The 20,202-nt window shown below is 40.8% G+C and overlaps 1 protein-coding gene across 1 annotated transcript in view; it reads left to right on the top strand.

The window, feature by feature from the left end:
• LOC147732932 (von Willebrand factor D and EGF domain-containing protein-like) overlaps positions 1 to 20,202 on the top strand; it is a 1,979,930-nt gene that overhangs the window by 1,505,890 nt on the left and 453,838 nt on the right. The window contains exon 20 of the mRNA XM_086955141.1: positions 9,354 to 9,512. Coding sequence (XP_086811267.1) covers positions 9,354 to 9,512 — 159 coding nt within the window. The remainder of the gene's footprint in view (positions 1 to 9,353; positions 9,513 to 20,202) is intronic.

The raw sequence follows: 20,202 nt of genomic DNA, 5'->3' as shown, positions 1-20,202 counted from the left end.
TCTATTAGCGATTCGCAAAATGTTAATGCATTCCATGGGTGCATGGGGGGTCCAAATGACCCCCCCTGCACCCCTGAAATGCATTTTAAGTGCATGTAACACACGCACATGTCCTAAGGACATGTGTGTCTGTGACATGACAGTCTTTAAAATGCAATTTTGTGCATTTTAAAACTTTTTCGCAAATTACCACGAGGTTCACCCTCGTGGTAATTTGCACCCCCTAATTGCGAATTCGCAATTTCAAAAGCAATCATGCATTGCTTTTAAAGAATCGCAAATTTGCGATTCCTTAAAAGCAATCGCATTTTTGGAATTCGCTAAAAATAGCGATTTTACCAAAAATGCTTGATGCATTCAAAAAAGATATTTAGGAATCGCAAACGGCCGAATTTACTGATTCGCACCGTTTGCGATTCCTAAATACCCTGATGCATGTGGCCCTAAAAATCTCAGGTTGACATTATTTCTTCACCATGAGAGGTGCACATGTTCTTGAGCATTTTGCACAGCTTTATCCTAGAACTGTGCTAGTCTGAATGTACATTAGAAATTCACTTTTAGTACGGCAGCACTCCTAAGAGGCACTCCCTGCAGTTCAGTGGTTTCTTCTCTAAAGTTAATTGTTCTCAAGGGCGTCCAGCGTACCTGCTCTGAGAATAGACATATTATCTCAGGACTGAGCTCAGCTAGGTTACTTACTATGCAATTGGCCTCTTTCTATCAGGTGTAATACAATTCCCCCTTGAGGTAACGACATCTCCTTACTATGATGTTTTTTTGCAGAACCTTGGAAAGATTTATGGTGACCAGTGAGGCTTTGCTCAAACGATGATTTTAATTAAATCATTTTGCTTAATAATTTTTTTATTGCTTTGGTAAAATGTTGTAATATAATGCTCCTACACAACAAAAGTGAATATGGGTAAGATTCAGAAATGTTAGTTGCTTTGCTTTTAAAATATTCTAAAATATCATAGTGGTAAAGTCACCTTCCCTTTATATTAATCCCATATTAGTCACATGTTCCTGGACCCGATTTTATCAAATATTAGTGCCATTCAGTATCCTGATGTGTGTATTCAAACTCTAAATTGGTAATATGAAGATTGGGATGACCCAATTGGTCTATATTCTTCGTTGTAAATCCGAAGTAAATCCTCATCAAATGCACCAATGGCATGGAACTTAAATGTCATTCTTGAGCTGCAGTGTTTACAAATACCCACATATAGGACAGACAGCTATTGGTGCCATCTGGCTGGGATGTGGTTTAACAACCCTGCAGGACACTTGGCAGGCTTGAGTGTCTTTTAATGTACAAAACCTTTTTTGATGAAGTAAGCATGTCACCCAAAAGAGTGTCCTGCAAGCCCAGCGGACTGACTACCTAATATATAAAAAAATTGACATAACCCACATTGAGAACAGTGTGACATCACAGTGAACAATGGTCAAGAAGTTGTTTGGTGAGGTATGGTATGATTTTCCGAAAACATACCTAAAAGTAAAGAAAGTCAGTTTTTTACATATCTGCCTATGATGCGAACATATGAGAAAAGTGATTCATTCTTTTTACATAGTTTAAAAAATATAATCCAATGTTCAAAATAGTTTTTGGATGACTTAAAAAAAAGAAAAAGTAAAATATAGCGTAAACTTGATCCAAATCGGGTATCAGAGTGCTTTACATGAGGACCATTCATTTTTGTTGGGCATGGGGACAATAAGTGATTTGCTCAGAATCACAGGATGTTCAGCGTCATTGCTGAGACTCGTATCCATTTCCCTGGATTCAAGGTCAACCACCTTAGTCCTAAGGCCAACTCCTCTCCCCTCTCCTTTATTGAAACATAACTTCTTAAAAGTGAACTTTGTGCTGCCTGAGAAAAAAATTGATAGCAACCAGCTTGATTGAGTTCTTTTGCCATTTCTAAGGCACTTGCCGAAAGACTGGGCAGCAGTACTTAGGAAAAACGGAAGTCAGCAATATGGTAAATAGGTATGTTTTAGTTGCTGAAGCAAAGTAGAAAAGATTGAATTACTTTGAGACCCTAAAAAAGAGCATTTTCTGCCTTGGAGATGAGGTAAGTGAAAGATCTGGTACCATATCAGGTAAATTGGATGAAAGGAATACAAATGAAATTAGCTGACCATGGAATACAGATCATGAGAGGCATGTTTTTTTATGTTCAGAAAGATTTTATTAAATTTTAAGACAAAATGAAAAAGAATAAGTACAATACAAAAAAGAGGAAGGAAGTTACAAGCGTAAGCGATCAAATAACCAATATGAAATGCATTCAATCAAAATACGCAATATTAACATATAATAATACAAGAGAATCGCAATTAAAGAGGAAGGGTAAGGATGAAAGGGAGGGAGAGGGGATGGAAATAACATGTCATAGGAACGTGAATTCATAAACTACAGAGTTACAGTAAAAATGTAATGTAAAAATAGAACATAAGAAAACGTATAACAATATCATTGCAAAACATATGAATCAATAGGAGACCAAAACGATTGAAATGATTGTGGATTATGAGTAACGCCTTTAAGAGAAAGTTGCGCACCTCTTCTCGTAAAGATAATCCATGACCACCAAGCTTGGACTGAAAAAGAAGAAGCATCTTTCCAACAGAAAGTAATGGATTTTAAGGCAGCTGTGATTAGAAAATTAAACAATTTTGCCTCTGACTCAGAAAGGGGATGAGTTAGGGCAATCGGTTTGCAAATTAATACATTAAAGGAAATATCATCTTGTAAAGGTAAAATTTTCAAAATTACATTCCATACTTCCAACCAAAATTTCATAATAACTGGACACTCAAATAACATATGGCGAAGTGAACCAGGGCTAGCGTTGCAGTGCCAACAAACATCAGAAAGTAACAGTTTTGCATGGAATAGACGTGATGGAGTCCATAAAGTGTTAAATAAAATATAAGCATTGGTTTGATAAAGGGACACTGGGAGCCAGCCAGAGATACTGTCAAGCCATATAGAGGACCATGAGTCATCAGACAGGGAGATGGAAAGTTCATTTGTTTCAAAACGACGAAATAATCTGAACATTGGAGCCCTGTGAGGAGGAGAGTTTTTTATAAAAAACAGAGACAGCTTTAGGGGACGATGTTACAGCTGTGAGGTAAATTAATAGGTCATTTGTGGTGGAAGAGGGAATACCATTGGGGAAGGAATCCAAAATAGAGTTACACAAAAATTGATATTTTAAAAGGTCAGTAGCTGGGATACCAAACTTTAACTGTAGCTGTTCAAAAGGAATAAAAGCATTACCATTAAATACATCTTTAAGATATAAAATTCCTCTTGAAATCCAAGATGTTTCTGTTCAATTTAAGTAGCGCACTGTGCCATAAAGACAAGTGGACTGTGGAGAGTAGGGGTTATTCAAAATTAGAATCTAAGTCATTAATTATCAATCTGGAGGACTTAATGATAGAGGAAAGATGAACAACCTTCGCTGTGGATGACATTGACATCAATGAAGGTAGAGAAAAGGGCCGTACAATGGATGCTTCAATATCCAACCAAATTGGAGGTTTTACCATATGTGAAGTATTAAACCAAAGGGCACTCTGCTTTAAGATAAAAGCTTTATGGTATAGCGAAAGTCTGGCAGGGAAAAACCAGCCCAGGACTTAGGAATTTTTAACTTTTTGTAAGCAATACGAGGGACTTTGTTAGACCAATGGAATTTGGATAAGAGTGTGTCAACAGTTTTATAAAAACTGAGAGGAAATTGGGTGGGGATCATAGCTAAAGAATAAAAAAACATTAGACGCTATATTCATTTTTATAGATTCCATTCTTCCCCACCAAGTGAGATGAAGAGCGGACCACTTGGACGTTTTGTTTTTAATGTAGTCAATTATGAAATCAGAGTTAAGTTTTAATGTAGCTGGCAGCGATGAAGCAAATAGAATACCTAAATATTTAATTTTGGTTGATTGCCAAAGAATATCTGTTTTCGGGAGCATCTCAGAGGTACTCAACATATTTAAAGGAAAAAATTCAGTCTTGCTTACATTTAATTTGTAACCTGATACCATAGAGTATTGAGCAATAATGTCTAATAGGGAAGGAACAGAAGAAAGAGGGTTATTAATAAATAATAAAACATCATCTTCATAGGCTAAAGTTTTTACCATAACATCATTGATCACAATACCCTGAATGTCATCACAAAGGCGAATATAATTAAGAAAAGGTTCAATACCTAAGAGAAATAACAGTGGAGAAAGGGGACAACCTTGCCTAGTTCCTCTAAAGAGAGGAAATTGATTAGAAATGTGACCATTAATGAACAAAAGAGCAGTAGGGGCAAAATATAAAGCAGAAATCATACGAATAACAGGGGCACCAAAATCAAAAGACAATAAAGTTTTACATAAAAATTGCCAGTGAATCTTGTCAAATGCTTTTTCTGCATCTAAGGCCATCACTCCTGCAGGAGAAGTAAGGTGAGAACTTTGTTCAATAATATGTAGTAGAGTTCTAGTGTTATTAGCGGAATATCTATATTTCATGAAACCAGATTGATCTGGGTGAATAATGGAATGGAGGACAGGAGCTAATCTAGTAGCAAGGATAGGGCGATAGTTAGAAACTAAGGTAGGATCTTTATCAGGCTTGGGTAGAACAATGATTAGGGCGTCCGTAAAGGAGCCTGAGATAGTACCAGAGGAGCTAAAGTGAGAGAAAAGAGTATTCAAATAATAAGGGAGAAGATGAGATTGGAATTCTTTGTAAAATTCTGCTGGGATACCATCCTGACCTGGGGATTTATTCTTGGGAAGTGACTTAATGGCAAGCAGAATTTCTTCAGATGTAATTGGAGAATCTAGACCTGTTCTATCTGATAGGGAAATATGGGGTAAATTGCACTTATTTAAAAAAGAATCAATTAAAGATTCAGAGCAGGTGTCAGGTTTACTTTAAAGGGTAGAATAAAAACGTAAAACATCTTGCACAATATCATTATGAGAAATAGCCACATTGCTTTGAGATCCTCGTATTGAGGTAATCTGAGTCTTATCTCTTTTGATTCGTAAGTAATTAGCAAGGAGTTTTCCAGATCTATTGGTATTAAAATGAAATTTAGCATTTGACTTTGAAAGTTGAACTCCTGCTCTCTGACTAAGGATGGCATTAAATTCATAGCGGAGTTTTTGAAGTGTAAGTTTGTACTGGGGGTCATTAGAAGAGATAAACAAACGTTCAAATTTAGCAATTTGCTTTTCCAAATGTTTAATATTAGCGTTAAATTGTTTATTTTCATGAGCCATAATGGAAATAGTGGTACCTCTAATGTAGGCCTTAAATGCATCCCATCTGGTGACAATTGATGTGGAATCTTCAGGGTTGAATAAAAAATAGTCTTGTATAGCCTGCAATAGTTTAGGTTTATGCTTATCAGTAAGGACAATGCTCGAATTCATACGCCATCTATTTTGTTTGGTAAAAGTAGAAGAGATATTTAAGACAAAAGAAATTAAAGCATGGTCTGAAATATCTATAGTGCCTATAACAGGATTTGTAGCTGACTGAAGTAGGGAAGGTGAAATCAAAAAATAATCAATCCTTGAATGAGAATTATGGGGATTAGAGAAAAAGGAAAACCATTTTTCAGTGGGAAAATGTAGTCTCCATACATCAGCCAGTTTGGTTGTACTAAGGAAAGATTTAAAAGCATGAAAAACTTTAGGGGGTCTAAACTTGGTAGTAGAAAGTCTATCAAGTAGCGGATCAATGATTACATTAAAATCCCCTCCAACAATCAAAGGAACTTGTCCCAACTTTAAAACTTCTGTAGCTAAGTTAGACCAAAACGAAGGATCATCAGCTGTGGGGCCATAGATATTAAGTAAAAAGAAGGTGGAGTCATGAATTTTAACTTTAACAACAATAAATTCACCTTCTGTATCTGTGAATTTATTAATAATCTGACAGTGTAATCTCTTTGCAAAGAAAATCGCAACCCCATTTTTTTTACCAAGGGCAGGTGATGAAACTATAGTGTCTACCCACTTTTTTTTCATATATTGTAAAATGCTATCATCAACATGTGTTTCTTGAATAAAACGTATATCATCTTTAGAAGCACCCAAGTAGTCTAAAATGTTCGTTCTTTTAACTGGATGTCGCAAACCTTTAACATTAAGAGAAACAATTTTAACATCATGAATAGTATCGCAAACCTTTAACATTAAGAGAAACAATTTTAACATCATGAATAGTAAATCCTGAGAGGCATTTTAACATGAGGAAAGGCACAGGGTGTAAAGAGTTCTAACTTGAAGTAGTGCACAATGACAAAAACGAAGCTCTTTGAGTATACGTATCTGTGATGTTCAAAATCAAGCAGACAACCACATTCTGAGTGATTTGCACTCATTGAATAAGATAGTTAGACCGAGAAAAAATAATACGATAGTTCAGCTGGGCTTTAATGGTAGCCTAAACCACGGGTTTATAATTATGAGGAGGACAAACACAAATATCTTTTTTTAAGACTTTGAAAAAGAAAAAAACATATAGAGTAGAGCTTGTTGATGGACAGTGTAAAAATCAAGTAAAAGGAAGAAACTATTCTTTAAGGTATGGTCAAAGATGAAGTTTAATGGAATAACAAAAGGTCCCGTCCATCCAGCAGGCTGTGTCAGGTAAAACTGACAGTAACAACATACATAGTCCTCACACCAGGTTCTATTACCATGGTGCTACTCAACCCTATACATGACAGGTGAAAGTTACATGACAAGAAAAGGAATAATAATACAAAGTGCAATACTTCAAACCTTCCCCCTTTGGGATGGCAAAAAAACTTAACTACATCATCACAAAGTCTTTAAATTTGGATGGTTGTCTGACAAACCTTTTCTCTCTTTGACTTCTCACGTTCTTTTCACCATCAACTGTAGATGACTTGGTGCAACCTGAAGATGACGAGATCAAAGATTTACTAACACCCTCATTAGCTATTAATTTACTGTTCTTGATGACGACCACTTTGTTAAGATTCCAAATGCAGGAATACTCACTTTGTATGGCATTGGTTAAAACTTTAATGACCTTGTGTGGTTTTTTAAACAAGCTTGACGCTTTCTTACCAAAAGGAGCTCTAATCATAACATAATCACCCACTTTAACTGGAGTGATATTGACAGCTTTTCTGAGATCAAAGAACAATTTGAGTGCATTTATCCTACCATCCTCCTTCAGTTTCCAGTTGTCGTCAAACGAGCTTAGAAATGGCCTCATTAACCCAGAAGGTGCAATCATTGTGTTGGCACTCCTACCCCTGTGCGCCCAGTGGTGGCATGAGGAGAGATTCTGTAAATTTACATCTTTTTCAAGACTTCCTCCTACTTACATATCTGGAGATTACCCACAGTTAGAAATCTCAGAATGGGCCTGGATGGGAGTATTGCGAAGGGAACTTGTGAGATGGGCTGGTTACGAAGGGGCAGTGCTTCTCAGAAAATCTAGATTTGGCTGGGGTTCAGTGGAAATGGCCAGGGCCTGGGAAACATTAGTGGATAGTATGGTGCAACCAGGTCCCTCTCCACTGGGAACACCAGCTGGACCACCTCTAATAGCAGACACTTATCTCATGGATTATTGGTACCCCTGCCACAATAATTACTATGCCTGTTGATAATGGAATAGGCCCCCAGTGCCTATAGAGGTATTTGTTGGTTCGCAGGATTAACTAGAAACAGTAGACCACATCTTGCCTATACCACCATCATACGTCGATACCAGGAGGCAACATGGGGAGGGGCAGGGGGATGTTGAATGAATTTGTACTGTTTGCATGGTGATGATAGAACTGCAATAATGACTGTATAACTGAATGTCTCAAAAGTACTATAACTGTTTGCCGTTTCTTACCACTGAAAATCAATAAAACATATTTACAAAAAAATAATACTGTTGTCGACATCTATTTCCTAGGAGTTAGTGCAAGCTGTACTCAGCACAGATAGCAAACCTGGAGCAGTGGTTGTCTTCCTCTGTTTCCAGGCCTTGTTGTCTTCACCTCGTGCACTAAATTCCCTGTGAAATGTATTTATATAGTACTTACTACCCCTGATGAGGTGTTGATGCAATGGCAAAAAAACAGACCGAGGGTTGTGGATGGTACAAGTGTTCGCATTTATGATACTGCTGATAGACAGTGCTTCTTTAACAAAAGTTTCTTCAATCAAAAGATGCCTTCTCATTTAACATATGTTTTCATGTATAACACTGAGCTAAATATTTAAATTATGATTTCATGCAGCTACTGTGATTCATGTATACTATCTGCTCAAAAATACTTATATCTAGATGATTAAGGTTTCTTGTCAACAAAACAATAACTTGGAACTCACTCTGTTGAACATCTCATTGCTACTTGCTGTATGATAATGAAAAGATGGTAAGCTCGTTCTAATTCCCAAAACATGAAGGGATGGATTAATGAAATGTTTCTGTCACCCTTGCATCACAAAATGTGAGTCGTTGCCTTTTGTGACTCTGCCCTGGGAAAGTGTTCCATGGGTGAAGTGTGTGTATTTTCAAACATCAACCTATAGATGTTGGTGCATTTCCAGATTTACTATGAGAAGAAACCCTGGGAATGCATATAAAATGTATGCCTTCCCAGGGGAGGCGGAACGAGGAGAAAAACTTTCTGCAGGACACATATAAAGAGGAAAACATCTCTAAGGAGTGTTTTCATGAAAGGAGGAGTCCCTTCCTGCACACAAAATAATCCTGTCTGTAATGCAGGCACTGTTTCAACATGGTGCAAGGGTGCTTGCATTGGCACAAGGCTGCACTGTGGGTGCAGCGTAGGGAGAGATCAGGAATGCACCATATGATAGTGGATATGGTACATTCCTGCCCTCTCAATTTGATGCAGAGTAGCATGACAAATTATCTTGCTGCATTGTGCCGCGTCACATTTCTGTAAATCGGGCCCCAGGAGTCTAAGTAAACTTATCAAACAGCATAGAATTATTTCAATGCTCACTTTGTTAACCTTTTAACTCTTTCAATAAGTAAACTTTCTATGGTGCTAATGGTAAATACCAGGCAGCCAAAATGGAAATATTGCAATTAGATGCCCAATAAATCTATACCTAATGAAATACAGCTGATGTAAAGGTTATGTTTCCTTCAGGCGATCAGTGAAATAAGATTTCATGAGATTTTATAGTAATCACATTTCAAAAGAAATAAAAGTAGAACTTAGCTGAGTTTATTTATTTTCTTCTCTACTTATAGAACACTTTCCATTACAAAATAATAATGAAAATCCTCTTGCATCCTTTTCTAGGTCATATATCAGCAAAACTCACTACCTGCTCAGATAGACCTTGTTTCCCAGGAGTACTGTGTGTTGATCGTAAACTTCCCTATGTTGGATATGCTTGCGGCCGGTGCCCCCCAGGCTTCTTTGGAAATGGAAGAACGTGTACAAAGGTCTCAAGACCAGGTATATTCGAAAGTTCCAAAGCACAGTTAATGTTTCTTGTTTTCAGGTTTATTCTGCACGCGCAATTGTCAATCAACAATAGATTCAAGGCAAACTTATATTGTACGTGTTCAGAGCTTTAAGATTGCTAGCAGAAACAGCTACATTTTCAGCACTTTTGATTTGTAGGGTTTACAATATAGATCAGAATTTTCAGATCTTTAACTTGTGGCTGTTTGCTTAAGATTGCACACAGCTGGAATAGATAATTATGTTTCAAACATCATTCATCAAAATGAAATATGATGGCAACTTCAAGCAACCAATTTACATTTTGGATGAAATATATGGGGCATATTTACAATAAACTGGCGGAGTTTGGTGTAGCTCCAAAATGGCTAACGCAGCACTACGTCAGTTTAAAAATGCAGGGATGCACAGTGTTGCCAAGAATGTGGCACATCCCTGTGTTTCCCCTAGCGCTGGCGTTAAATCTAGCTGCTTAGTGCCAATGCAGGCACCCTTGCAATGGTGTCTGCGTTGCAGGGAATAATTGTTCTTGTGCAGGAAGGTGACAGTCCATAATGATGATTTGTAATTTCTATGAGTGCTTCTTCATGCAGCTCACATAGAGGTTGCAATTCATCATTATTTAATGATTGTTTATGTGGCGGAAGGGAAACCTTCCTGCACATGAACATACACTAGTGGCGATTTGCTATTTCTGTGGGTTCTGCATAACGCGGCACACATAGAAACAACAAAAACAAGGAGAAATTAAACATTTTTCCTCATTGCACCAGGTTAAGACCAGGTTTTCCCTTTTTTTCCTGATCTTCGTTTTGGCACTATGTCAGTTCAGTTCAGTTCAAAGCTTTATTTCGATAAACACATGATATCATAAAAGCGCATTCAAAAGATAAAAAGAAAGACCACAATTCATAGGTCTTTAAATTTTGCAGAATTAATTACAGTAAAAACATTCATATTACAATAAATAAGTTAAGAAGCATATTAAACAATAGCAGCTTTGTGAAAGTAAAAATTAGGAAAGTTTGATTAAAAACTGAGTCATCTCAAGGATTTGGCTCTGATTATCCAGGCCCAGCTCAAAAATTTAGCAACCCCACAAACTAGACATGTGCTGGTGTCGGTCTTTAGAATTCTCAAAGCTACGGAATGATTCCTGGTTCCGAGCAATAAACATGTAGGTTTTAGCCATCTCTGTCTCGGCTTTGCATAAGCAGGGCACACAAAAAAAACATGGGCAATAGTTTCAGTGACGCCATTACAGGTAGGGCAGTCGGATGGAGTTTGGTACGGGGGCTTCCACTTACAAGTGTAGTCGTGTAAAGGTAAATTTCCCAACCTGAACTGGATGAACAGCGATCTATCCCTTGGTTTTACAATAAGGTCCAGGTAAGGCTCCAAGCGAGGCTTGAACTTATGCTGTTTAAACTCCTCGGTCAGCCTACCCTGGTTTGGGTCCCTTAGATCTTGCTCGTCTACCCAGTTCCAGTAGACTCGCTTGAGTTCAAGCTTGGATACGGAAGCTCCACGCTCCCAACTAATTGGCAAACCAGTTTCGCTCAAAAGCTTCTTAATGTTACAGATCCAACTGACTTTATAAGAACCATTAAGGTTCATAACCTCTATCAAGCCATCAAGGTACTTAGAGAGCTCGGGGGTCCGCCATAGCCTGGCCCAATATAAAAGAGGTCATAGCCTAGCTAAGTTCCGGATAGGGCGGCGACCCAGATCGCTCAATAGTGGTTTGATGGGGGTACCCATCGGAAGGGATGCTAGCTCTCTGAGAAACTTATTCTCAGAAGTGGTAAGTGCACTAATACATTCGAAGCCCCACAGCTCGGCACCATAAAGGGCGCTGCCCACAGCCTTTGCAGCATATATATCTAGGGCAGGGGCAATGGGCTTAGAGATGGACATGCGATGTTCCCGCCCCAAAACACCAGTAACCCTTTTGTGGTTCAAAAGCATTTTATCAATATGGGGCTGCCACTTCAAATTATGAGAAATTCTGATTCCCAGATAATCAAATTCTTTTATGCGCTCCAATGGTTCTCCATCAAGAAAGAGGGTGGACCTGGAGGACTTACTCGGATTGAAATAGAGAAGCTTAGTTTTGGTGGTGTTAATGACTAGGCCCCTAAGTTCGCAAAACAAACTAAAGCGATTCAGCAATTTTTGCAAGCTCACTGGGGTTTTTGAAACCAACAAGGTGTCATCTGCGAAGAGTAAAGTGGGCACTTTATCGCCTGCCAGAACCGGGGCATTTGCGTCAATTTCAAGTAGAAAAGAGACAACACCATTCACAAACAAAGAAAAAAGTGTTGGGGCTAACACACACCCCTGTCTAACCCCACGCTTAACAGGAATCCTATCAGTTTTTTGCCCTTGAGAGCCCCATCTAATGCGGGCATAAGTGCCATCATGCATACGTATCAAAAGGTTTAGGATTGGAATCGGGATCCCCATCTCCTCCAGTATAGTCCACAGACGGTCTCGAGGAACCAGGTCAAAGGCGGTCTTCAAGTCAATAAATGCCAGATAAAGACCGCCTTTGCCGATGGTAACCACCTTCCAGTGGAGGAGGAGCAATCTAAATGCTTGATCAGTTGTACCAGTACATGCCCTGAAACCAGCCTGGTAAGGGGAAATGATTTTGTTCTCCTCTGCCCACGAGAGGATCCTTTCAAGGAGAACCCTGCCGACCAACTTCTGTCCCGCGTCTATCAGACTAATTGGACGGTAGTTGGCAGGGTTCTCCCTGGGGCCCTTCTTGTAGATGGGAATCACCTCTGCCGGTTTCCAAGAACTAGGGACTGGAGAGCCTGCCATCAATGCATTTATAAAGATGGTAAAATACATTTCCCAACCTTCAGGGTTAGCTTTAAAAAGGTCGCCAGGCACTCCGTCCTGGGGCTTTGGCGGAAACTATTTTGGCTATTGCAGCGAGAACCTCTTTTTTATTAACTATAGTTGACGTGAGCTGCCCGGAACCATCAACCAGAGCACCGCTCAAATGCCCGGGGACTCCGGGCAGGTCAATCCCTCCATAAAGTTTAAGGAAATGTTCAAACCATTCACTATCCGTGATATGATTTGAAATTTGGTTCGAGCTGCACCCAGATGATTTTCTAACTAGTGACCAAAACAAATTAGCATCCCTATTTCTACTTGCATCTCTGAGATTTTCCCAATGGGACTCTTCCCAAGCCCTTTTTGCGGCTATAATTGCCTTTCTATAATACAATCTTGCCAAACGTACAGATACTGGGTTCGAAGATTTGATAGCAGAAATTAAATCAGTTTTCCTCTTTCTACAATTACTATCAAACCAGCTCTGAAGTGGCTTGGTGAGTGCCAGGTTCTTCTTGGGTGGGACCATAAACAGCTTGCCAATGTGGTCCATTGTGGCAGTATAAATATTTTCTATCTCTACTGACCCTGCCTCCTCATTGCAGACTACAGACATCCTTAGTAACTGCTCTGCAAGGATTCTATCCAGCTCGCGCAATTCAGAATCATCCAGACAGAACTTTGGCCATTTTAAAAATCTATTACAATTCGATGGAATAAGTTCTTTTGTTAATAAACCCCTGTTTTTTGAGGGTATAAGCTCCTTTCTGTGCCATGGGTTTTGCAATGTGAGGGACAAAGGGTTGTGGTCACTCTCAACCGATGGAATGATGACCATATCCACTACAGACTTCCAGGTCCTCCTATCTATCATTATGTAGTCAATCCTACTCTCGCACAACACTCTATTGTAGGTAATAGCACCCTGAGCGTCGGAGGTAGTACGGCCTTTGGCAGCCCATAAACCTGTTTCTGTCATTAAGCCGTTTAATTGAATGACTACAGGAGACCATCTCCGCACGGGCTTAAGGGTTAGGGACGGTACGCCCCATTGTGCGTCATCCTCATGTATTCCTAAAATATCCTCTACTGCCAAGGGTTCAAATGAACAGTTAAAATCCCCAGCTACCAGGGCTAAAGAATCAGGAGCACACAGCCTTAACAAATCGGTTAGAGTCTCAACTGTGGGCGATTTGCCCCCCCCCCTGTGTTCCTCTGATATAAACATTGAAAAATTCCCAGGCGGGGTCACCATTTATACTTTCAACAGATAGTCTCATAATGTCCGGACAGGGAAGAGTATGATGTGTAATCCTAAGGTTAAGATCAACCTTTACCCATATTATAAGCCTACCGGAGGGACGACCACGACCAACCGATATAGCAGGTACACAAAAGCTAGAAAAACCATCCATATGCAACGGTTCTAAGCTCCATGTCTCTTGAAACATGCAGATGTCAAACCCATTGATAAAGTCAGCCCAATCAAGTAGCAAAAGCTTGCTTCGCAGACCTGCCACGTTCCACGAAACAATTTTAAGTTTACTAGCATTATCTCTACCATGGGATAAAATGTTTGCTATGTCAGTCAAGGTCGGGATGGCCTTAATGTTAGCAATAACCACCGGGTTCAAGGGTATGCCAGTGGGTTTTATATCCTCTGACACTTGAGATACAGGTGGTTCTACGGGATGATCACCCTGGGGAAAAGAAGAGATACTTATTTCACTTGCAGTAGCATCTGGTCAATCAACTGCGTCCAAACAGTCATAGCGATTGTAGTGAAAAAAGCTATCAAAATTTGCAGGTGGCATAGACCAATCTCCTTGTACTACTCCCCTCCTACGCCCAGGAACCAAGGTCCATCCGTCAGGTTGAGAGGAAAAATGGCCGGGGGGATAGAAATAGGTTAGAGGGAGGGAATGAACAGTCGTGCCTGTGCTAGGGTATCTCCAAGTACAAATGAAATCGACAATTCTAGGGTTACTGAAATTAATCAAAATACAATCTCCCCTTATGTTTTTAGCCAAATGTCCCACCCATGGAGTCCTGCGAATCATAAGTATTTTGCCTGCTAGGTATGGGGGCAAGGGTATATTCACATTTAGCCAGTGTACCACTCTGTTCCATAGTTTTGTGGGGCTTTCCCTTTCATTTGTGGCCAATTCTGGAGCTCCCGCTAGCACCACCACAAATGGGCAAACCTCCGGAGGTAGATTTAAGATCTTTTTACCTGCAATGGGTTGGTTGACCAATTCCCCCCCACCAGGCGTGTTTTGATCTAAGTTTTTCTTTCTTTGGGATGAGCTATTCACATTGGGACGAGTTAGTTCTTTAGGAGTAGGGATAGCTTCAGAAACGGGTATAGTCATCTGGGCTGAACCTAAATCTACTGACTCCTTGTTGGTCACTGGAGTGGGAACTATTTCCTTGCGGATTTTAGGTGGTTTAGACAGTTTTGCAACTGGGGGTGGAATAACTCTGAGAGTGGGTTCAACAAGGCCCTTGACATCACGTTCAATCCTTTTTAAGTGGACCTCGATCTTGCTCAACCTCTCTTCTAATGGAGCTAACAGGAGCCTAATGGTGTCATAGACAGCATTAGGCTCCACCTCCAACACCCTCTGTGGCATTTCCTGGCTTGGTAACCCCCTTGAGGCCACTGCAGCCCTGCTTTGAGGAACGGGGTCTATCAGACCAAGAGGTGGTTTAGCGACTCCTTGCACCGCAATAGGTGAATTTGCTTTCCTGCCCTTACGGCCTTTGTTTCTCCTCCCACCTGCTTTATTAGGTGACTGGTGGGTCTTTTTAGGTATTGCCCCTGGGTCCTTCCCACACTGTTGCCTAGTATTATGCACCTTTACTACGCTAGCTGCAGTGGGAAGCATCTGAGGTGACAACAACAATGATTCAGAGGCTGTGGATTGGCTGCTAAGGGTTGTTTGTGACAAATTACAAAGGGGGAGCTGCGGAATAGGGAGTTCTAAAATGGGGGAAGCACTTAAGCGATTATTGACAATCAAGTTATCAGGAGTCCGAGCGTCCGCAATTAGTCCCATGGAAGATCTTCTTGCAATGGCTAATTCATGCGAGACACGTCGCTCCATTATAGTAATCCCCTCATCAACAACACTGTTCATCTTGGTTATGAATTGGTCCATAGCTCCCGTGAATATTGCAGCGCCCGCCCTCCCCTTGGCCTCTTTAGGGGGCATACCAAATGTCTCAGATTGTCGCAGTAGATTTTAATGGTAATGTACTCACTCGGGTATGCTGGAGGGTGGGTGAAAGGTGGGTGGCCCGACCCGGCCTCTCCGGTCTTGAACGGGCTCAAACGGGCCCGCCCTTTGCCCGGGCTTCGCCCGCGTCCCGCTCGCGTCCCGCGACGCGGGGAACTGCGCTGTTTAAATGCGCCTTCAGGTGCTCTGCTCCCGTGTAGAACGCGCCGCCGCTTAGCCTGCCGGGTACTGTAGTCCCCCGGGGCGGCGGCGCGATGCTGTGGGTATTGAGACTCCTGGCGGTGTCAGCGTTTCTACCTGGCTCTCTCGTGACTCCTGGCGGTGTCGGCGGTGTCAGCGTGTCAGGTAAGTTTATTTTTGCGTCCCCCGCTCCTGCCGGGAACTGCGCTGTTTAACTGCGCCTTCAGGCGCTCTGCTCCCGTGTAGAACGCGCCGCCGCTTAGCCTGCCGGGTACTGTAGTCCCCCGGGGCGGCGGCGCGATGCTGTGGGTATTGAGACTCCTGGCAGTGCTGGCATTTCTACCTGGCCCCTCTCGTGACTCCTGGCGGTGTCGGCAGTGTCAGCGTGTCAGGTAAGTTTATTTTTGCGTCCCCCGCTCCTGCCGGGATCTGCGCTGTTTAAATGCGCCTTCAGGCGCTCTGCTCCCGTGTAGAATGCGCCGCCGCTTAGCCTGCCGGGTACTGTAGTCCCCCGGGGCGGCGGCGCGATGCTGTGGGTATTGAGACTCCTGGCGGTGTCGGCGTTTCTACCTGGCCCCTCTCGTGACTCCTGGCGGTGTCGGCGGTGTCAGCGTGTCAGGTAAGTTTATTTTTGCGTCCACTATGTCATATTTACGCCACCTTTGTAAAATTGGGAACAGCCTCAAAAGCAATGGGTGTTGTGGCAGAACACACACCACAACACCCATTTCCCTCCCCTTTCACGCTGTGTGAAAAGGGGCCTAGTTTAAAAGACGAGGTAAAGGCGGGGTTAAGACACGTTCCAGTTTAAACCCAGCCATATGCAAGTCAGTCTTGGGAACAGTCCAGCCGGAACTGCCAGGCCAGGTCTCCCTGGACCAGAATCAAACATCCTAGGACCAGTTTCACAGTTTCATCCCTCATCAGCCTGGTTAGCTTGACTCCAGTGGCTTGGAGAGCACGAGACCCACGTCTGGGCATACTTGTCCTACTCTGGATGACAAATGCAAAAATAACAATTGATGGACAGAATGCTGGTCAATGTCAAACTTTCAGCTCAGTACAAAGGTCTGGGCGTAAATCCATGGTTTCTTTGCTTCCCATGCCATTATAGTAAACCGTACCATAAACAAATCAGTCTTGACCCTGTTCCTCATGGGAACAGTACAGTCTAAACTGCCAGTCCAGGTTCTCTCTGGACCAGAAACAAGCATCCTGGGACCGGTTTCAGCGTTTCATCCCTCATCAGCGAGGCTAACTTGATTTCAGTGGTATGGAGAGCAATGACAGAAATAGGCATATTTTGCTGCCCATGCTGTGATTTACCGCTGGGAGTGCATTTAGCACTGAAAAATCAGACTGAACAGCACCACTCAGCAGGACAGAGGGTACAGCTACTCAAGTTGATTTTGCTGCTCGAATAGATTTTCTACTTGAGCAGCATCTTTCTGACTACGAACAGGTCCTCCTAGTGACTGGAAATTACACAAGGGGATGCCAAATCCTGCTGGTGCTCACCAACTTACCATTCTGAAGCCACGCATGAGAAACGATTTTGCCACTCACCGATTGGTGCAAGTTGGCTAGAACTCTGCATTACAAAAGTAATGTGGAGTCACCAAAATTCTCCCCCTAATAATAATAGTATACGAAAAAAGAATTCAAGGAAAATCATAAACTACATTAATTAATTCAAAAACACATTTCCAAGACAATAATAAAAACAACCTACCCTATAAATATTGGAGAAGCAGTTTAGATGGTAATTCAGAATTTTGTGACCTGACCTACTAGTACACTGTCCATTCGGCAAAATTCCACATGGTCATAAAAATACAGATCACGATTTGTGACAATTATTTTGTAACAGTTTTTGTATGCCTGTACCCTAGTGAGAAATGAGACATCTCACTGTGCTGGCTGAAATTGTGTCTTTTTTTCTTTGTACATTTCACAAAAGTCCAGGAACTTTTCATGAAATTTCACTTTGCCGGTATCTCACATCATTGTTTTCCCAAATGTGCCTCTAGCAGTAAGAAGCTTCATGAGATCCACTAGGAAACTGACTCAAATATAAAATGACTCTCATCAAGCCATTCTTGGTCTAAACTGTGTGCCTGAGCATTAATGTCTTTCTGTGGTCTGCACTCAGGGAATTATGTCGAGCTCTCTTTTAGAAAACATTTTAGTACTTAGTGATAAAGTTTTTCAACGTAAAATCTAAGTTCTTTTAAAGGTGCAGTATTGCTCATATAATCTTTAACAATGTTTAGCCAATATTCAGTGTAAAAAGTTGGGGATTAACTTGTAAAAAAGACAATTTTCTCACTAATCGATAATTGTTTTCGCACATTTGCTGTGATTTGATACTACCTAATTCAGTTTAATGCCCCAATAACTCTAGGGTAAAATGCTTGTACCTGAAAGCTCTAATGCACATCTATTAAAATGAGATGAGGAGCTCTGTGCAGGGTGTTCCTGAACACATTCTCAAACAAGTAGGCCCACATGCAGGGGTAGGGAGGAAAATGTTTATTTGATTCTCCCCGTCATCTTCACATAGGTAGCGGTCTGACAGATGGGGCCCAGATTAAATGTAATTTGATTCCATTGGTGATCAAGCAAGATGGCATCATCCCGTTTTGGGTATAGTGTAACATGGATAATAATTTTTCTGAGCACAGTCTAAATTGTGTTTTCTAGTATATCCAGATTTGCTTATGGTGCAAAGATCATAGTTGCAGTCTCTATAAAAATTATTGTCAACAAAATCCAAATATTTGGTCCTTTTGGACATATCTTGATTACGTCATATATTTCATGGCTTGACATATTTGCATGAGAAGAATTCAGAAGATATACGTGCTTTGAGCTGCTTGGCTGGGAGATTTAGTTGGCCCCCTGCCCAGGGAGCAAATATAGGACCCTGACCACCATCGGCTTATTCCAGAGGGATTAGGCTTCCAGTGGTGGATTAAGGAGGATAAGTATGAATCATTGCAGTTGTTCACAGAAACTGCTGTCAATTAGTTTGAAGGATGTCCCCACATGGTACAACATGGCAGGCAGAACATTGGCTTCAGTCATCACAGGAGGTTTTAGTGTAATCTTGGAGCAAAGACACTAGATCAGCGAGGACAAAGCTTGACTAAAAGAAAGAGCTATGCTATGTCAGCCTTAAGGCGTCTTGCCCCAAACTATTTGTCTACAATCCTCCTATTTTTGCTGATCTAATTTTTCTTGGAATTAGAACACTGATAACCAGTGCTAAATTGCTTGTGATCTCTCTCCTAAACATGGTAGAATTGGCCTATACTAAATTGGCACATTTAATGTACTTGCAAGACCCTTGTAAAGTCGTACCCCACATACCCAGAGGTGGGAAGTTTAAATGCCAGTAGTGGGCCTGCAACATGATTATGCTACTCAATTAAGTAGCCCTGCAAAACATGTCTCAATAGCAACAAAGTGCCAATACTGCTGCTCATTCAGTCTCCAGAATTAGACCAACAGCCAGACGACCTGAACACTCTGGTTGAAATGAAGTTGAATTTTATTTTTATTTATCAAATATTTTGTTATCTTTGCATTGAAAAAACATTTGCTTTTAAAGATTTCAACAGTATAAATGAAATGCAATTATAGACATATATTGAAGACACAACAACTGTTAAATCTATATACAATTGACCAATTATGTGTACATATTTTGACCTTCACGTTTTTAGATAGACAGTACCTCTGATTCTTTTTTATTATATGCATAGCATTTTTGATTTTTAATTCCGAGACCAAATCCAAATCGTGGAGATACTAGGCTCACTTAGACTTTTCAAAATTTATTTACACCTAATCAATGGTGAGCACCATGTGATCTTCCCATCTCAGTGGACACCTATTTGGTTAGAAAAAATGAAAACAGTTACACATTTTGAACCCTTGGGACATAAATGCCGGGTTGTCCTCAGGACGTAGAACATCAAGCTAAATAACAAAAAATCATACTGTTAGAGACATTCAAATATACCAATTATTTTGATGCGTTAACTAAGACTCCTTCCACTACGTTTACCTCAATCTTGTCTTAAACGAACACCAATCTCCTTATTCACAAGCCGGTGAAAACAAGTCTTCCAAAGCAACCTTCAGAGAAAAACCATGTCAAAAGATGTATTATTACAAAAGCAATCTAGTGGATATAGGTTTTTGGTCAGACAAATTGAATGACTTCTTTGCTTACTTGTATATCTTGAAAGTAGTGCTCCTTCTCCATTCCACTTGTTTTTCTTTAGTGTTATTTTTCAAATTATCTGTTGGTGAAAGTGAAGTGTGTCAATATGCTGCCTTTCACCAAATTAGTGGAATCAAAACGTATCAGAGCAGCATTCAATCTCGGAGAGCCCGTCGCAAGA

This window comes from Lissotriton vulgaris, chromosome 2_1 (assembly GCF_964263255.1).
Source record: "Lissotriton vulgaris chromosome 2_1, aLisVul1.2, whole genome shotgun sequence".
In the NCBI taxonomy this organism is placed as follows: domain Eukaryota; kingdom Metazoa; phylum Chordata; class Amphibia; order Caudata; family Salamandridae; genus Lissotriton; species Lissotriton vulgaris.
This window is presented reverse-complemented; position numbering and strand designations above follow the sequence as displayed.